Source organism: Channa argus, chromosome 12 (assembly GCF_033026475.1).
Source record: "Channa argus isolate prfri chromosome 12, Channa argus male v1.0, whole genome shotgun sequence".
NCBI classification, from domain to species: Eukaryota; Metazoa; Chordata; class Actinopteri; order Anabantiformes; family Channidae; genus Channa; species Channa argus.
The window spans coordinates 25,121,934-25,140,712 of NC_090208.1; the positions used below are offsets into that span (position 1 = coordinate 25,121,934).

The 18,779-nt window shown below is 39.0% G+C and overlaps 1 protein-coding gene across 1 annotated transcript in view; it reads right to left on the bottom strand.

Moving 5' to 3' along the window:
* afap1 (actin filament associated protein 1) overlaps nucleotides 1-18,326 on the bottom strand; it is a 100,617-nt gene extending 82,291 nt beyond the window's left edge. The window contains exon 1 of the mRNA XM_067524858.1: nucleotides 18,224-18,326. Coding sequence (XP_067380959.1) covers nucleotides 18,224-18,248 — 25 coding nt within the window. The 5' untranslated portion in view covers nucleotides 18,249-18,326. The remainder of the gene's footprint in view (nucleotides 1-18,223) is intronic.
* Nucleotides 18,327-18,779: the final 453 nt, after the last annotated feature.

Here is an 18,779-nt window from a genome sequence, read left to right on the forward strand (position 1 = left end):
CAGTCTGAGTCAGCATCCTGTTGCACCCAGCCATTTGTCCACTTGATCATAGAATTTTAATCAAGAAACCCCAAACACACACAATACTAATCTGGTGCCTATTACAAAGAGGAACTCCGTACTGTGGATACTGTCTCATAAACAAACACAATGACGTCAGAAAGCCAGATGGTTCAGTGAAGACTAATTAAAAGTAGGGTTGCGTCACAATTAAGTGTTGCATCTGAAAAACAAAACCCTAACAGACAGCATCCTGCGTAGTATTGTAGGTTTTTTTTTATCTCTTCTGGTTGTTTCACTCACACAACATGATGCTCTGCTAATGAAGTCTGACATAAAAGGAATGCAACCATTAAAACAAGACTGTCTTTTTTAAAGAAGAAGAAACACGATATTCTTCCTCTAATAAATACAAAGTAAATTCTTAAGCAACATAATAAAACCTTCATAAAACCATAATAAAAAACCTTATTTGGTTTAATAAGACAGACGGCTAATAGCTGCTGTGGGGTAACAAGGTTGCCTGGCAACAATACAGAAAACCAAACTATGAAGTTGTAAAATTCAGTGGAAAATTATTTTAAAAAAGGACCAGAGATAGCTTTTATATTCCATGCATTCTTCTTTCTTGTCTTAAATTGTGCTAATGTGCTCATCACAGTGAACCCACATAAAGTCAAATGACGTCACTCAAATCAATATATGGGACTTCACACAGCTATCTGGCTTTTCACACACTCATACGTTTTGTGGGTTATAAATGGGACCTACAATTCATATTTACCTCAGGCCCATGAGTGGGTTCATTCAGCAAGAGACACCCCAGATACAAACAATTACACATATTAAGCTCTGCACTGGATCCATATCAATGGCTACACAGACAGAGGAAATGACATCACATCATTATTGTGTGTGCAGATACAGTTGCATCAGAATGAACTAACCAACTCACTGCATGTAAGTCAAACTAAGGCAAACTTTGTGCAAAATGTTTAACATTTATTTCTTACATTAGCCTTAATGAACTTCCAGAACTTTATTTTCTTAGTCTATTTTCTGATGGAAATGTGACCTATTCTGAAAAAAAGTGCTTAAACATATTAAGCACCACTCTGTCACCTCATTGGTGATGTTTTTTACAGTGCAGCAAGGAGGCAAATATATTCGCTATGCAGAAGACATTGCATCAGTGCAATATAAAAGCCATATGCTCTGCAATGTGGTGGGTGATCCCAGGGGTGGAATGAAGTGCAATGACTTCAACTCTTTCCACTGAGTCCAAGAGGAAGATAGAGGATGGAGGAGGTGGGACACAGACTGGAGAGCAGAGGATGTTTCATCATCCTGCTTAAACTCACTGTCACAAGGTATTTCAAGTTCAGAAAGTTGCTAGGAGCTGTGTGTGTGTGTGTGTGTGTGTGTGTGTGTGTGTGTGTGGAGTTTGATTTAAAGCTCACACAAACACACACACCTCAGTCCCTCTTCATGGTGGCTGATGGTTCTGCTTGGCATGCAGTTAGGAAACTGAAGACGAAGCTTATTCAGCTTGTGAGTGCACAAGAGAGCAATGCTGCACACCATTGGATCCTAAGTGGTCAAAGCAGTCTCCAACTAGCCCACCAGTATTTAGCCAGGTCCCAGCTGTCTAGAAACCAGTCTCAACGTTTAAATATGCAGCTGAATATTGTTAAACCAGCTCATTATTCAGGTTCGGCTCTCACTTTTAATAATATTATAAAGTTGTTATGTGATTGGCAGAGTTTGTACTGACAATTTGGGTCTCAGTGTTATTTGTATAATTAGGTTAACATACATGTTACACTTACAGCCAGCCTGAAACTGGATCATTGCAATGATGTAATGGCGAGTGCTAAAAATGAGCCTGCATCATGATTTAACCCCAGCCACATGTAATCCCATGCTCCACAGACAAACACTTCAAATGGCAGTCAGCATTTGCGAACACAACTTCACGGTGGCACAGATCCACTGGGAAGCGGATCCACTGGGACCCCATTCTACACAGTGACAAAACCACAAACGTGTTCACTGGTGGAAACAGATGTACACTGGCAGTGTTATCACTGTACAGAATAGCATTTACATAGTCACATTGTCAGGTTGTGTGTAACACAGCGAGGCCGTTTGTGACATGCACTAATATTTCAGCAACCAATTAAAAACATTAATAAACTGTTTGTTGTCCTTCTATAGCACCACTATCAAGACACATGTTTTTACTTCATAAATGGAGGATTTCTATATCATTATATAATGATGGTGTAGATTTTACTAGAGGGCTTAGGCTGAAATCTCTACCGTATGATATCACTTTACAGCATTATGAAAGCAGCATGTTCGCACATTAGTCAGCACTGTTGTTCCACAGCCAGAAGAAACTGGGGTTTAAATGCATTGGGGTCCTCTGCAGCGGATCTTAAATGGATCCAATGCAGACGATGCATTTTACCACACTGGTTGAATAAAGAACAACTTAACCTTTTCAAAACAAATCAAGAAAGGAAGTAAATTTCAAATTCAATCCTGAGATTCAGTATTACCACACTAACCTCATCCAGAAATGTTGCCTACTCCTCTTCATGTGCACGCTATTGTGCTCCTTTTTCCCTCTTCAAAGAACTGCTGAGACAACAAAAACTAGTTTAAAGCTGAAATCTTAATTCAATCACTTTTCTTCCCAATGGAGTATAAGTAATGAAAATAACTATGTTGTTACCACAATCTAGTAAAACATCAATGATCACTGGGGAAAAAAAAAAAAAAAAAAGAGTCAGGACCATGTAAGGACAAACCAGAAGTCCACATGATTCATGTTAGGAAAACTAACCATGTTGAGCTGATCAATAGCTTCAGCTCCTATTTTCCTGACTGAAACGTCACCAAGTCTCCACTTGCTCTACATCACTGAACGAAAACAAGTTGTTTAAAGGTATTTATTAAAGGGTTATTTAAAAGATTAAAGGTTAATTACAATGATATCATGGATAGAGCTGCCAAACTTTATTTTGTGACCATAGCACGTTTAACAGTAATTTGTTATTAGTTCACATTACTATTTTTTAAACCTGTTGTCCAGCAGCTGGTTATAACTTCCAAAGTGTTCTCTGATTTCTACTTTCTGCCTGGAAGGGTAATATTTCAGTCCAGGGGAATAACAACATCTGACTCCACAAATAACCACAGAAGCTCTGTGCAGAGTATATAACATGTGATTACGTAGACATAAAAGCTAATATGACATTAATAACTATGTGCAATATAATTAAAATGGGTATAACTGCACATATTAAGACAGTGTCTTGTGAAAGGCAATGATAGTGTCGAAATGGGTTTTTCACATTCGGAGTCTGGCTAATCAAGCCTAAAGTGGTGACTGTTGGAAGGCGGATGACTCTTGGAGGCCTCCATGTGAAAGTTTTCTGGCCATGTTCAACTTGGACACGATCCCCCAGGGCAGGTACGGGTCACACTAGAGGAATTACGCTCTTTGCTCTTGGCAATGACTCTGGCTTCTCCAGGAGTAGCTGTGGGAACTGGCTAGAGAAAACATCTAGTATACCTTACTTTGCCTGCTGCCCACCTCTACACAGACCTTGACAAATGGCAGAAGATTGATGGATAACATTTCAGGTGGATAAGAACGAGGCAGCAGTGTTTCTTTACCATATGCGTTTTAAATACAAGTCCTTCTTATGTTGGACAATTATGTTGCTGGTGTGCCAATACTTCCAATGACGTCAGTATGGAAGAAAAGTATGGTGAAGTGCATATCATCCCACTGAGTAAAAATTTATGGACTAGCATAGAGGTTTTAATATATTCAAATGACAAGTTAGATTTCTGTTTGGTATGAGACAACTTAGCACATTACTTTCACTAGGTGACTTTCATCCAAAGTAGTGTCACTTGAAATGTCAGCACAAAGAAAACAAGCCACAAAATTGAAATGATTTTGTTATTTTCCTCCCTGGCTAAAATTTGAGGGGAAGATGCATCGCCAAGGGAAACACATATTTTCGAAGACACAAATTGTGCAGTAAATCCTAGAGCTAGGCCCAGATTTACAGCCTAATGACAGGCAAAAAGGAGAAATATTAGAAAGAAGATGATGAGGTAATAAGAAAATAGTGATGAGTTTCATATGTCTGCCTAACTAATACATAAAGTACACATGAGACAAATGGAAAAGGACACTGTGCATGATACAGACCATGCAGCAGCTTTTACTAACCACATAATCACAAGGATGCAACATGGTAGTCTAAACAACATAAGCACTGGTTCTTCAGCAGCGGCCAATGGAAGAACGTGGCTACATGAGATAATTTTGATTCTTTGAAATGCAAGGTTGTGATGTCATAATGCAACGATTACACACCTCAGGTTAATTTACTGGGTAGGAACAACCTGAAAGTTTGGGAACGCTTTGTTAGATTGACATCTGGACACAAGGATAATGAGCAAATTCAACCTGTAGTAGATATAAATCCAAATGGGTCAACACACAACATCTGATCTACCTTTAAAATCTTCTGCTGTTATCTTAAATATATGAACATAGTTGTACCGAACCGTAAGCAGGTAGTTATTTTGTACAGTACACTATATACAGTATCTGCCCAAAGACCCCCAATTAGATATGTGAACTGGCTTGTGAATTTAAAAAAAGAACCAAGCAGCCTCTGTCTCCACCACATTATGTCCCGTTAAGTCCTCCTGGCCTCATTAACATTAGCTCCCTGGGGAAGAAGGTGCAGCAAAGGAAGTAAGTAACGTGCACTTTTAAACTGCCATCAAAGTCCATGCTGTCCTACTTCTCTAGTCGTTTTTCTCTTCTGTTTGACACTGTGAAAACACTGGAGGAATTATTTATACTGAGTCTAGAAAAGAATTAGCCCAGATGGAAGTTTTCTCCTTATTTTTGACACCGTTGCATCATGGCCAATTTTCTGTTTTTGGGACACAAATTTCCAAAGACAGACTTTTTCATGTCAAACAAATCGTCACAAAGTAAATCTAAATTAATCAATAAAATTAAAAATTAAAAACAAAGCAGTAATGAGTAATAGTCGCTCCGGGACTATACAGACCGTTTTGTGATTGTTGTGGTCTAAAATGCCTGATTTCACAAAAAGCTTTTTTAAAAAGAAATCGTGATGCAATGTTTTTATCCTGTTTTTAATTGCAAAGTTGCACGGAATCTATGGAAGATTCATTTAAACAACTGTTGGGATTGTAACAGTTCCTGTAGGGACTGTATCCAAAAGGTCCAGGTACAGGTGAATTTAGCATCCTGATGTCAGGAGAAGGATTCAGGAACAATCTTCAGCAGCTGAGATAGGACAGAGATCTAGTAGAGATTTAATATTATGACCTTTTCTTCTCCCTGCCACTTTGACTGCTGAAGAACCTGGGCATAATACACGCAGGCGATCTTCATTTAACGTCTGAAATCAATTAACTGCATCAGTTAGGATTTTGGTAAGTTACTTTAAAGGTGAGAAATCTTTATGCAATTTATTTTCAGTTTTACGCTTTTGATTCATATAAATTACTATGTAGAGATGTGTCTTCACTTTGACATAAAAGTAAAACATTTTTTTGTCAGAAAAAGCCAAATTAAGTTAACCATGATTCAATATTGTTGTAAGGGCCCGTAAATGAACAGTATTGTTCAAAAAGGTTTGCACCAAATAACAAAAAGAAACCCCTTAAATGGGAAAACCGATTTGCTATGATTGAATCAACTATGTTTTAGAAAACAACAACATACTTTGTTGAATGACTGACAAGTCAAAGTAGGTTAAAGCTTTAGTAATTGTTGATGTAAGTGGGTCGACTATAGGCTGCTTTATTCTTAGAGGATTTAAGACTTTTCACTGCAGGTCTCAGTAGATCTCAACATATCCGTGAGTAGCCAGATTTTGTGTCTGTCTGTGCAGTAAAACCAAAACCTGTCCTGACTGTCTGTATCTGGCAAACCTCACTGCACTGGCCCTGACACATTTTTTGTGCATCTGCTGGGGGACAGTAAAAGAGGCAATGTGACTGTGTCCTGGATGATGGTGAAGAGTGAAGCCCTGTTCAGCTCTGCTTTACATTCACACTTGAAGCTGCTCTTTACTGAAGGATTCCATGGCATAGATGGTTAGTGTGGCGGAGGGGACACACCCACATTTCTACACACATATGCTCCCAATTATACAACTATATAAATATTATACACAAATCTACCAACAAGCACGTCAGCCAAATGCGCACTCACACATGTGTTGGACAAACTCATGCACACCCTTCAAGGCAAGGTGGGGATTCCAAAGCTACCCTTCACTGCCCTATCCAGCACTGTTTCCCCCCCCTTATTTTTAAAATCTATTTCTTTAAGGGAGTGTCACTCTCATTATCAGAGAAAAAAATGGCAATCAGGACCCAGAATCGCTGACATTTGCATCAGGAGAAAGGACGGGGAGAGTGGGTTATAATAACAGAATGGAAACTTGAAAGTTGAAATTGACTTTCTGCCTTTCACTTAGCACATGGGCCTTGTATAAATAATGACTGGGGCGGGCCTGCCAACAAGACACACATTTGGTTGGAAAGAAATGCCAGGCCCTGCTTATTAACATTAACTGTATTTGCCAGAAAGGCACACATGGCAAAAATGTAAGAGAAAAAAGAAAAGACGAGTAGCTACAAGCAGAAGAAAGCAGTCTCAGATACAGATACACTGTCTTTTTTTTTTTTTTTCCTTTTTTAACAGTTGCCTTAGAAGAAGTGCAGACTGTGGTTAAACTTAACAGTACTGAAGACATGAAATTGTGTGTGTCTATAGTGTAGTTACATACACTTTACACTACAAACAGGACTGAAGATTACTAGTATGTGTTATGAAAGTAGGTGAGTATGCATGTGCCCACATGTGCCTTTGAGAAGTGTTACTACGATTCCTTTTGGCTGGATTTTTGATAACTGACACACACTTTTACACACCGATGCCTGTGCATCTGTTCTTTTATCTTTTATCTGCTCTGTTCTTGTCACATTTCTTTCTAATGGGTAAACAGAAGTTATCGTGGCACCCAGAGCATTTCTGTGCGCACATCTACTCAAAAAATAAATAATAATCAGGTCACAGAGAGACCTTTACAATCGCTCACGCAAGTTTATCATTTACACCTGTAGCCAGCAAAGACTGCTGCGCTTTCATCAGGAGCTGCTCTTAAAGAGGTTTGATCCCGTACGTTCAGGGTCGCCGCAGTGGATCATCGGTCCGCATGTTGACTGGGCACTAATGCATACAGTAGAAGACCTGCAGAATTGCAGAGGTAGATGACAAATACTTTCTGAGCTTGTCACTAGAAGCAACTTGCTTCATATTACATTGAGTCAGTTAATATATTGCTAACGAAACATATTAATTAAGCTCTAACACAAGTGTTTCACATGCTTTTTACTTTGCTCAGTATGGGAGTATTTTGATACAAAGTAGATGTGACTTCGAATGATTACAAATGAGGTCAGCATACATTCTTTCTCATCCCTGAATCATGACGTGAACAGCTTTGAGAAATGGCCTTATTCACTCGGATGTCTGGTGACCCATAACGAGTGACTCAATGCAGAAGGAAGTGACATTATAAACCTGTCACAAGACATTTCCTTTCACCAGTCACCTGTGACCTGTTGAGTTAAAATACTTCCATGATGATGAAAAAGTTCCTATTTGTCTCCTTCTCAACCTCAGCCAACTTCTCACTTACATTTCGTGTTGTGTGGGAAAGTCAGGTTAGAAAGAAAAAGAGCATTTTTATAAAAAATAAAAATAAAAAAAATCAATACATACCAGTAAAGAAAGACAGTAAAAGACAACAGGGAGAAGATGCAGGACAGTTGTTTACAGACAAACAGACGGAGATGCCATGGATCACTGATAGCTACAAAGAAGACAGTATGAGCTAGTTATAGTTACTGTATGACAAACCCACACATACACAACTGTACTGTAATTGAGCGTGCGTGTCTCTGTGTGTGTGTGAAAGGAGACAAATCAGAGGAAAGCCTAAGGTGCTGAATACCTGTAACTACACACCCTCATCTATGTCTCTCTCTCTCTCTCACACACACACACACACACAATGAAACAAGCTGCTTTTACAGGCCGTTCGGTTAAATAAACTCTTTGGCGTTTCATTTCTATAATGTGTTGGGGGAGAGAGTGTTCTGACATACTATCCAATCAGGGTACCCTTGGCCTCGAGACACTAAATTTGTCTTGTTCAACTTGCACTCTGGTGTGAAGGAATGCGGAGGTTACAGGTAGAGGACAGGATTTGTGTGCGCTCATACTTTGGCGTGCGTGTCTGTGTGCGTGCGTGTATGTGTGCCTCAATGCGTGTTTGTTCACCTGAGTGTGTGTCGTTGTCTCTCTGGGAGTTATTAGGCTTCGACTGCTCTCTCTGTGGGGGGACTGGCGTTTCTGTCTGTCATCTTTGCCTTGCAGACTTTTTAATAAACAGCCTTTATCTGTAATCAGACTAGAACAACAAGGCAGTGTCTGCTTCCATATCCTCCATACAGGAAATGGAAATCCACTGGCAGGGAAGCAGCATGTTTCAGACGGTTTATAGTGAATCTATGAGCGCACATTATACATTAGAAATTAAAGAAACAAAAATGAGAAGAACAATTTGTGTAATTTGCATACATAGTACACAACATCTTCATATGAAGTATGGATGTAATGACAAAGTATTCACTGAAGTAAAGGTTTATAACCTAATCCTCCTTTTCACTCTGGAGTTCTTTAGCCTCCTTTAGCTCAAGATTTCTGCTCTGGAACTTAATTTGCAGCAGTTTTGAAAAAAAAAAAAAAGTTCAATCCAGCAATTTCCGACATTTTCTCTCACAATAAAAAGGAAAGCTTAAGACTCAAGGTGAGGGGAAACACTGTTTCCTGAATTCTGGGACCTTCTGATGTCCAGTCCAGTGGTCAGACCTACATTAATGCATTACTGTACTATACTGTACTTGTGTGCTTGGGACCAGACAGGGAAGGAAATATAAAGATCCTCCTTTTCTTCTGACTGTATTATGTCTGTTCTTTGTTCTGTTTACAGCTTAGAGGGCAACATTTGTTTCTGCATGCTTGTGCTTGTGTATGTGTGAGTCTTTGTGGGCATAACACGAAAATGGTATTCCATAAGGGCATGGAGAGCAATGATGATGCTGGAAGAATAGTAGGACCCAACACTATTATTAATAATAATAATAATAACCCTTTATGTCTGCAGGTTTGTATAGTGCCTGTGTATAGCGTGTGTCTGTGTGTGTGTTTGATTGTGTGTCCACCGTTCAAGCACAAGAACAGCTGCGCATGAGACATAGCAAGAAAAATGTGATGACACAATGTAAATCTAACACTTTAAATACCTATTTGACTTTCAGATTTTGACTAGCGGCTGCATTTAATGGAGCAACACTGCATAGGAAGTTTTCTCACTCGACTGATACAAATCTACAAACTACTGCAGTCTACAAAGTACTGGTGGGTAATATAGGAGCGCGGTGGGTGTAACTGGGGTCACCAACTTTCTTCTAAACTTTTCTTATTCAAGGAGTTTCACATCAATGGTGGCGTCTTCAAACACACATGAAAGCACGTCAATAAAGGCCTTGTTCTCATTCAATATATGTGTATGTGATGAAACCATTTTAATTTTGGGTTATTTTAATATTTTGTTAATGTTAGAGGAGCAAGATTGACTCACATTGTGAAACGGAAAACGAACAGTAATACTGTTAATGGTGTTTTTTACATGAACAAGACCAAGACTTTTCAGTCTATCAGTTGTCACAGGAGAAACTTTGATTGACATTAGTGTGGGGTTAGAACATACAGGAGGCACAACATGATGGAAATATTGTAAACAGTGTTTTGTTTACAGGACAGCAGAGACATGCGTATAAAAAAAGAAAGACACCGCGGCAGTTTTTTGATCAGAGGTTATTTGGTTAAAACAAATTACTAAAGGGTAGATTTCCGTCTGATTCACACCTGAGACTAAATTCTCTCAGTAAATGAGGATACTAAACAATAGTAATGCACAACTAACTTGATTGATAATATTAATAATATAATAATATATATAATTGAAAAGTTCCTAAAAATGTACGTTTTAACTTTTTAAATATAAATAAGCAATACATAATATGAAAATCTTTCTTTTTGAAAGTAACTACCCTGACAGTGCTAACAATGTGGTAGAAGTCTTGATTGCTGGGTTTTTGATACAACTTCACAACTTCTACCGAGTGAAACATCCTCTAAATAGACTATCTTTGTCCCGGCTTAGCATCTGTGAACCATTTAGCAAATTGCAGCTAGGTTTTAACAGGAGCTGGGTCCCTTTATTCAGATGAACACCACCATTACAACTCACATCACACTGCGCCGTTAAGGTAAGTGAGGTTAAAACTCCATCAGCTTCTCTTTAAATGCATCTACTTTGGAGGGAACCCAAGCCACACCACTTTTCTCTCTTCACTTTTCCTTGGATGTGGCTGAAGCACTAACAATCTATTGCACTTTCATTCGTCTGTCTCCAGCTCTTCATCCTTCACATGCAATCGCTACCATGTGTGGGATGCTTGGTGGTCATATTTGTCATGTGTGTGTACGTGTGTGTGAAGTAGACCAGAGTTTGACTGTTTGTTCCATCTCTTATCATCATATATCTGCCTTGTTTCTACTTCTGGGGATCACATAGGCCATTAAGCCCCAACATGGTACTGGTGGTCTTAATAGTGTTATGGAGTACAAGGGCTCAGCATGGCCACTCTGAGCAGTCTGCAGCAAAATATGATCCACCATGTGCAGAGGTGGCAGAAGTACACAAACTAAACATTAAAGTAGTATTGGGCTAGTACCACAAATACCACTACAAATCTTTTACTCCTACTGTTGATACTTCAGAGATCTGATCATTAGAATAAACAACACTGCTCAAATGAAAAGGTTTTAGAAAACACTCACACACACACACACACATCTACTGTAGCTAAAAGAGGAAAAGTAACATGCATTAGTAATTATTATTCACTGACACTGGAATGTGGATACAGTGTCACAATTAAACAGTGTGTCCTATAGAGGGCACTGACTAATTCAATAAAAAGTCCAACTCAGTTTATATCCTGGTCACACTTCTTAAATAATCAATCACCCTTGATCAATATTTATTCGACAAACTATTTAATGGTGATACTTTACACTTTCTCCTGCACTATCAGTAAAATATCTTAAAGCACAAGGTAAAGTTTAAGTGAAGTAATGAAATGAAGCCCCAGTAAATGGAAATACTGGGAGTCTGTGGGGACATTTGATGGACATGTTTTACAAAGTGGATGAAAAAGGCAGAAGAAGAGTGAGACAAAGAGTCTCCTGTGTACAAACCTCAATGAACTGTGTGTGAAGAAATAACTACACACTCATGCACTCGCAGATCAGAAAGCAGCTCGTTTAACCCTCAGACATTGAGTCACAGCACCTCAGGTTCATCTGTTACATTCTTTGACATCTTCTGCCTTTACATGGACTCGCACCCCCCCCCCCCCCCACCCCACACACACACACACACACACACACACACACACACACACACACACCCACACACAGTGCACAGTGAAACCTCCCCGTTTTAGTATTTCTCACTAAAGCTTCTCTTTAACCTGCTCTGACTGCAGCAGAGTCTGGCTGGTACAAGACATCTGAATGGAGAAAAACTCCCACAAATCTGACTCACACATTCACTCACTGCACACGAATACACACCATGTTGACTTAAACATTCCTCAACACCATTCTTCAAACACTGAAAGCCTGACACTCACCTTAATTTGAAACATATGTCTGCCTTAATGGGGCCTGTAATTATTGATAATCCATAAAGTAGCACAAATACAATAAACAGACAGATTATTTTTACCATATGAGCCTGACTACATTTCTTCTATAACCCCAAGCTATAACCTAACTGTATGTATAATGTAAAGTTTGAACAATCCTAATACTTTATCAAGATAGAATGCTTTCAAAATATCATCCATATAGATAAGTGGGGAATCCATTTAAACACAGCTTGCAGTTTTTCTGGATAACACCTTTAAAACATTAAACACCAGCTATAACCACACAACATTCATAAAATAAAATAAATTATGAAAGCTAATTACAGACCTCATAATCATTTACCTCTAACCCTTACTGATAAGACGCCAACTGCAATGTTCCAGAACCCAAGGGGACGTCATTGATGTCCCCTTGGGTTCATTGATGTCATTAGCATGTAGCTTGAAGCATTCTTGTCCTTTGTAGAACTGAGGATCGTTACGGTGTTTGCACTCTGAACTCACAATTCTCACAACTCCGTAATCACGTTTGGTGTTTTTTTTTTTTTTTTTCTGTGCAGGATCAAACCAACACACTCTGACCTTCAAAAAACTAACAAACAAAACACATGATTAAATTACAGGCTTACTTTGTGTTGGTTTCTCTCTATACATCTTTTTGACATGCTTTTCCCTCATTTCCTCATCACTGGCTGTCAGCTGCTCCTTCCATCATGTTTTTGTTACCGGAGCGGGTTATTAAGGACTGGGGTTAAGCGCAGGCCCTGGTGGTGAATAACAGTGAAAGGTAAAGATGTTCTTGGACATCACAGTCATGTTTGACACATTTGAAGGTGTGCGAAGCATTTTAAAGATTATAAATATGTATGTTTTGTAGTAGTGATGAGTGGATGTGCAAACACACACACACACACAGGCACACAAACTCTGATCCCTTTCTATATATAAAACACACTTGTTTTGACTCTGACACCAATAATGTTGAGTGAGATGTTCAAAAATGGACAAAAATGCTACAGCTCCTGCTGACAACCTGTGGTTCACAGATTATCAACAAACTTCCACCTTGGACAACATTCTTCCTCTACAAAATCTAATGCAGACATTTTCAAGCTCCAAAATTATTCATGTCAATCTTACCAATACCTGTATCATCTTCGAGTGTAAGTCACTCATCACTGCTTGTCAAATAAACTAATGTTTCGGTTTTGGTACACAGCTGTGGATATTATCCTTAAGAAGGCAGAGCAGGAGATGCAGGAAGGTAATATTGGCTTGCTGAACTTGTATTGGCAGACACTGAAGTATCCAAACACATTAGTCCTAAGCTGCAGATACCAGCCATGTCCCGACTTGAAGTTTAGCACCTTGGCTTCACAATACAGGCACTGCAATCATGCATTTCGTCTCCTCACAAGCACTGACAGGCAGAAAGACAGAGAGTTAAAAAAGAGTTCACCATTCAAAGGTCAATGTGAACTATCCCTTTAGAGTGTTTCAATCCAGTGTCTCAGATATAACACAGATGACATTTAAAACACCACTGCTTACACTTAAATACAGTATATCAGTGTCAGTGGGTTTTATCACAAATGTAATTGCAATCCCTCAAAATCAGGGTCAACTCCACTCTAACTGAAGTTGTTTGTTAAGCACCAAAACCTACAAAAGAAAAACTTCAAAATGAATAAAGTAACACAGCTCTTCTTGGTGAATGACAGGGAAGTCAAAATTTAGAACTTTCTGAGCTTTTACTCACCGCTCCTCCCCCTTACCCAATACTGTCTCGCCCACACAAATTATTTAGTGGTTGCAGCAATCAGAGGTCAGACAAATATTACAAATGAATATGTGGAAATCCTTTAACCCAGTTTCTTGAATAAGATGAGGAAATGTTTAAGAGCCACTGTTTAAATTTAAAGCTAGGGGAAAAAAACAAAAAAAATAAAAGTAAAAAATCGTTTGAATAGTTAAAGCCTCGACCCTCCACAAATAACAATGTTCACAAACATACTATAGATGTGATGATACTGGAATTTCTACAATACATTGAAATTTTCATTACACTTTTAAATACAAAGGGCGGAATATAACACAGCAAAAAATGAATATAGGACTGCAGAGCTTTGATGCTTTGTGCTACAGCCCTGTTTAGTTCCTTAGTTTCTAGCTTCAGCTTGTTTATTGGACAAATATGCATTATATTAAAATAAGAATAAGAAAAAATAAGAAATCCAAGTTTGTGTGTGTGTGTGTGTGTGTGTTTACTGTGCCAATGTTAAAAAATCTTCAACAAATGCAGTATGTACACACATACACACACAGACTTTTGCAACCCCCACACAAATAGTAAAAGTGTGTATGTATGCACATTCTGTACAGCGCAGATGAAATATTACATTTTCCCTCTCTGTAAGGGCAGAGGGCTCACCTGCAGGCAAACACCTGGACCTGAGAAACTGAAGAGAGGTTTGGAGGGAGAGAGAGAGAGAGAGAGAGAGAGAGAGAGAGGGGGGGGGGGGAGAGACAAAGAGAAAGAGAAAAAAAAGAGAAAGAGAAAAGAAATACTGGCCAACGACAGACTGGAAATGTTGGCCTAGAACAAAGCACAGTCGAGAACAAATACTAACAAGAGGAAAAGGGATCAGGAGAAGGGGAAAAGGATTGACGAGGGACAATTCAATTCAAAGGAGACAAAAGGATGAGGAAAACAAAAGAAAGGACAAAGGTAAAGTATAGTTAGAATAGAGAAGGTCTCATATGCATGACTTTTAACAATTCAACACAGCAAATAGCTTTATTCTATATGACCCAAGTCATAATTCCAATCTTCCAGCAGAACCTGAGGGTACAGGGGGGGAGGTGGGGGGGGCGGCAGTGTATCAAATTTTGACTCACCATGATTTCTCAACACACACACACTGCACCCAGATGTCCAATAGTGATGATGTCATCGGCAGGACAAACAGTATTGACAAGGTTGGATAATGGAGCCAGCTGCTCAGAAACCTCAAAGGATATGTAAAGTCAGAGGAAAGTCAGAGCCTGTGTGTTTAGCGGGAAATCAATGCACGATTATCAGTAATGTCACCGCAAATATAGCATATAATGCTACTAAATGCCATATACAGTCAGCCTGATATATAAGGGCACATACTGTACCCCGGGTCCCAGCCATAAGAAATATTATCCAATAAAATGATACAATAGCTCAAAATAAACTAAATATTAGGCTTCTTTATTAAACTACCCACTACCAGAAAGCAGCACTACCCAGAAAGAAAGGAAGTACCACACACCAGGTGCAACTTGGGAGTCTTGCCCAAAGACATGTAGGCGCAGTGAACGGGGAGTCAAACCACTAACCCTGTGGTTTTTGTTCGACCATAATATTTGTTGACAATCATTGGTTCATAAAAAGATGGGAATAAAACAATATAAAATGTATCCAAAGGAAAAAAGTATTATATTTTATATTTTATATTTTTCCTCAACCAATAGAAAATAAACAATGTTGTGAAAAGGAGATGACTGGTCATCACAAGAATTTGACTGCAACTAATTTACATTTTTATCACCAGACTTATACCAAAACCAGCTGCCAATATTAAACCTGGAAGTGAAAATAAAAAAAAGAGAGAATGACAGAGCCAGATATCAAGCAGGAGGCAAAACAAAAAGGTAAATACAACAAAAGTACAAAAGACAAATACCATCATTTCTATATTCAAACAAAACTATATGAATACCTTAGTTTATTCTTTACTTGTCTTTAAGTTTTTTTATGATATTCTAACTGTCCATTAAAACTTTAACTGGAACAATCTCTGTGTTGCTCCACTCTGCTCTGTGTCTGCAGGGTAAATTGTTGGCTCACAGCCTCGTCCTTTCTACAAGCCAACAGGATGTATACAGTTAGTTTAAAACTGACCAAGCTGAGTTCTCCTGACCATCCATGCATCTCAGGAAATACCAGGCCTCAGCACACACATGCACAAACAACAGAGGGTAAAAATAAAGGACAATAGGCGGCAGGAATATGAAGAGTTCGAGGAATTCAGGAGAAAGCCGGGTCAACAAAGGCATGAAAAGTCAACAACCTATTAAGTATTTTGTAAAAAAAAAAAACATGACTGACTATGTCTCATAGTAAAGTGTTTGAAACTGTTGCTTCAAGACAAAGGCAAACAGCATCCTCCTGGCTTCTAAACACTACCGCCTCCATCTTTCTTTTGTCTGCCTTTGTAGTCTTGATGCCATGAACCACACACTCACCAAACATCATGTGTAACCCTACAGTACGTGCACAGTGCAATGGTGTTTTGCCCAGCAATGTCTTTCATTTGTACCCGTCAGGCACATGAAAAAGCAGAGCGTCCACCGCCGGCGCTCAAACACAGAAAGTCACACTGAGGGAGCTAAACCATTTTCAGCTAAAAAGCCAATAAGACAAAAAGCCTTCAACCCATGGATATGAAGCTTGTATTAGCTAATACTTTCTGGTTTTGCACTTTGCCAGTGTCAGACTACTTCATTAGTCCCTTTGCTTAACACTCCGTCGTCATTTCAGAGCTCTGGCTTATTTTGTTAAAAGAAAATCCAAAAAAAAACTGGTTTTAAGTTTAAGTTCTAAAACAACAACTTGGAAAAAAAAAACAGACCTGGTTGTCAGATAACCAAATTGGAGGATGTGCTGCCTCTTTTATGATACTACTGTAACAATGGGTCACGACTAAAAACTGAAAAAGCTCTTTTGGCTAATAATCAAACAATCCTGTGAGGAAATCATAATTTTCATGAAGGAATCCTCTGCTGTAAATATTAAAAAATACCCCACATGGTAAATAATGCTATAAGAAATACATAACATTTTCTGCCACATCCTTCCACACACAGATTTGACTAGGTAATCAGTTTTGCTAAAAAAAAATAAAATAAATCAAGAGATAACTACTTTTGAAAGTGCCAGGATCAAAAGTACACAAAAATCCTGTAGTGTGCCCTAAATCATATCTAAATACACGATGCTTTAGAATTACAAGTCATTTCCAGTGCCAGCTGATTTCTTTATCCTAGCATTTGATCCAGGCTAATTATTCTTACTCTCCTGTCTTGTCTGTGTGGCTTTGCTATTGTATTTGATTAAATGGATTTGTCCCACATCACTGAGCTGCTGGAACGCCCTCCCGTATCCACAGTCTCCTGCATTACAATAAAATTGGGGGGTTAAAAACTAACAAACACTTTTAACAGCCTAAAAATGACCATATTTAAAATGATTTAACTGATCAATTAATTAATTGATTGGGAAATACAGTTTTAGATATTAATCTGAGCTCCACATATGGCCATTAATGGTGCTTTGGACTTTTTAAACCACAACCACATTGAATGATATATGGGCTAAACTGGGATCCTTGGTCCTCATTATCTCCATAAAGACAGTGGAAAGATGTTGTGTGGAGGTCACAGCACGGGGAGCGGTCAGACAGGCTCCCAGCTGGTCTCCTCTTGTCCCCCCTCCTCCTGAGTGGCTGCTGATGCTGGGAGCAGCCTGCAGCCTCCTGCCTGGGGCACGACACACCCTATGCCTACCAATTAATCACATTCCTCCCTCCTCCTCCTTGTATTCTCTTTCTCTCCCTCCTCTCCTCTTCTCCCCAACCACATGTTCCTTTGTACCTCTTATATTCCCATTCACAACAGGGATGCTCCCGTATTTTCCCCCTGACTTTACTATACTTAACACGCATCTGAATAATAACATTTGGAGGGTAAACATGAAAGCTGATCATGGTGTGATAAACAGACAGCTGGTGTAAGAGTGGATAGTAATCCCAATGTTGCTTTTAGAATAATACAATCAAATGTCAATGTACAAATAGACACTGCAAATCAAACAATAACTTGCAAATTGCAAAACAAAGTAACAGTACACGTTGACCGAGAAGTGATGACGCAGTAGCAAAAAGACACTAATTAAACTCAGTGACATTTCAACTATGAATGAGATTGTTAAAAGCATAAAAGTACATGAAATACACAAAGTAACTACCACAAAAAGTCCCAACGATAAAATGCGCGTCAATATATATATTTTTTTTTTTTTGTCTTTTGCATTTCGACATGACATTAAACCAACATGTATCTCCTCCATCACTTTTTTGTGATGGTTTAGGAAGCTGATCAGACCAAGCGTGCCAGCAAACCAAGCTAACGGCTAACAAGCTGCGGCTAACTTGTGAATGAAAGTCGACTGGGACAAAGTGTTTGAAGCTGAAAAGCTGCTTACCTTTCTCGTTTTTCTCCTTTTCCATGTCACAAATAAAGAAATAGTCGTCTTAGAGCCGGCGACAATAGAAGCAGGGCGGAGACATCCGGCAACCCCCCCCCAGCGGTGACAGACAGCAGAGGCGGCCAATCGTAGGCTACGTCACAGGAGGCGGGTCTTGCGTTGGACATCACGCTCAATAACTACAGGAAGATGTAGCTATTTTCTGCTGGTTTTCTGACAATAATAAAGTAGCAACTCGAAAAAAAAAAGAGATACTTTCCCTCTAATACTGAATGCACATTCTGAGTAAGTTTGTCATTATTTTGAGTGACTAACATTATTTTTGAAAAAGTATTTTCCAGGATGTCCTGATTAGAGGGGAAGCAGTTGAATGACACATAATGGAAACCTCAATAATCAAAACTTTAGTTTAATACTTGAGTATTTCGATTTTCTGCACTGCACTCACTGCATTTCAGAGCCAAATATCGTCCCGACATCCATTATCTGTAACCGCTTATCCTGTTCAGGGTCACGGGGGACTGAATTTAGAGTCACCAATTAACCCTAACAT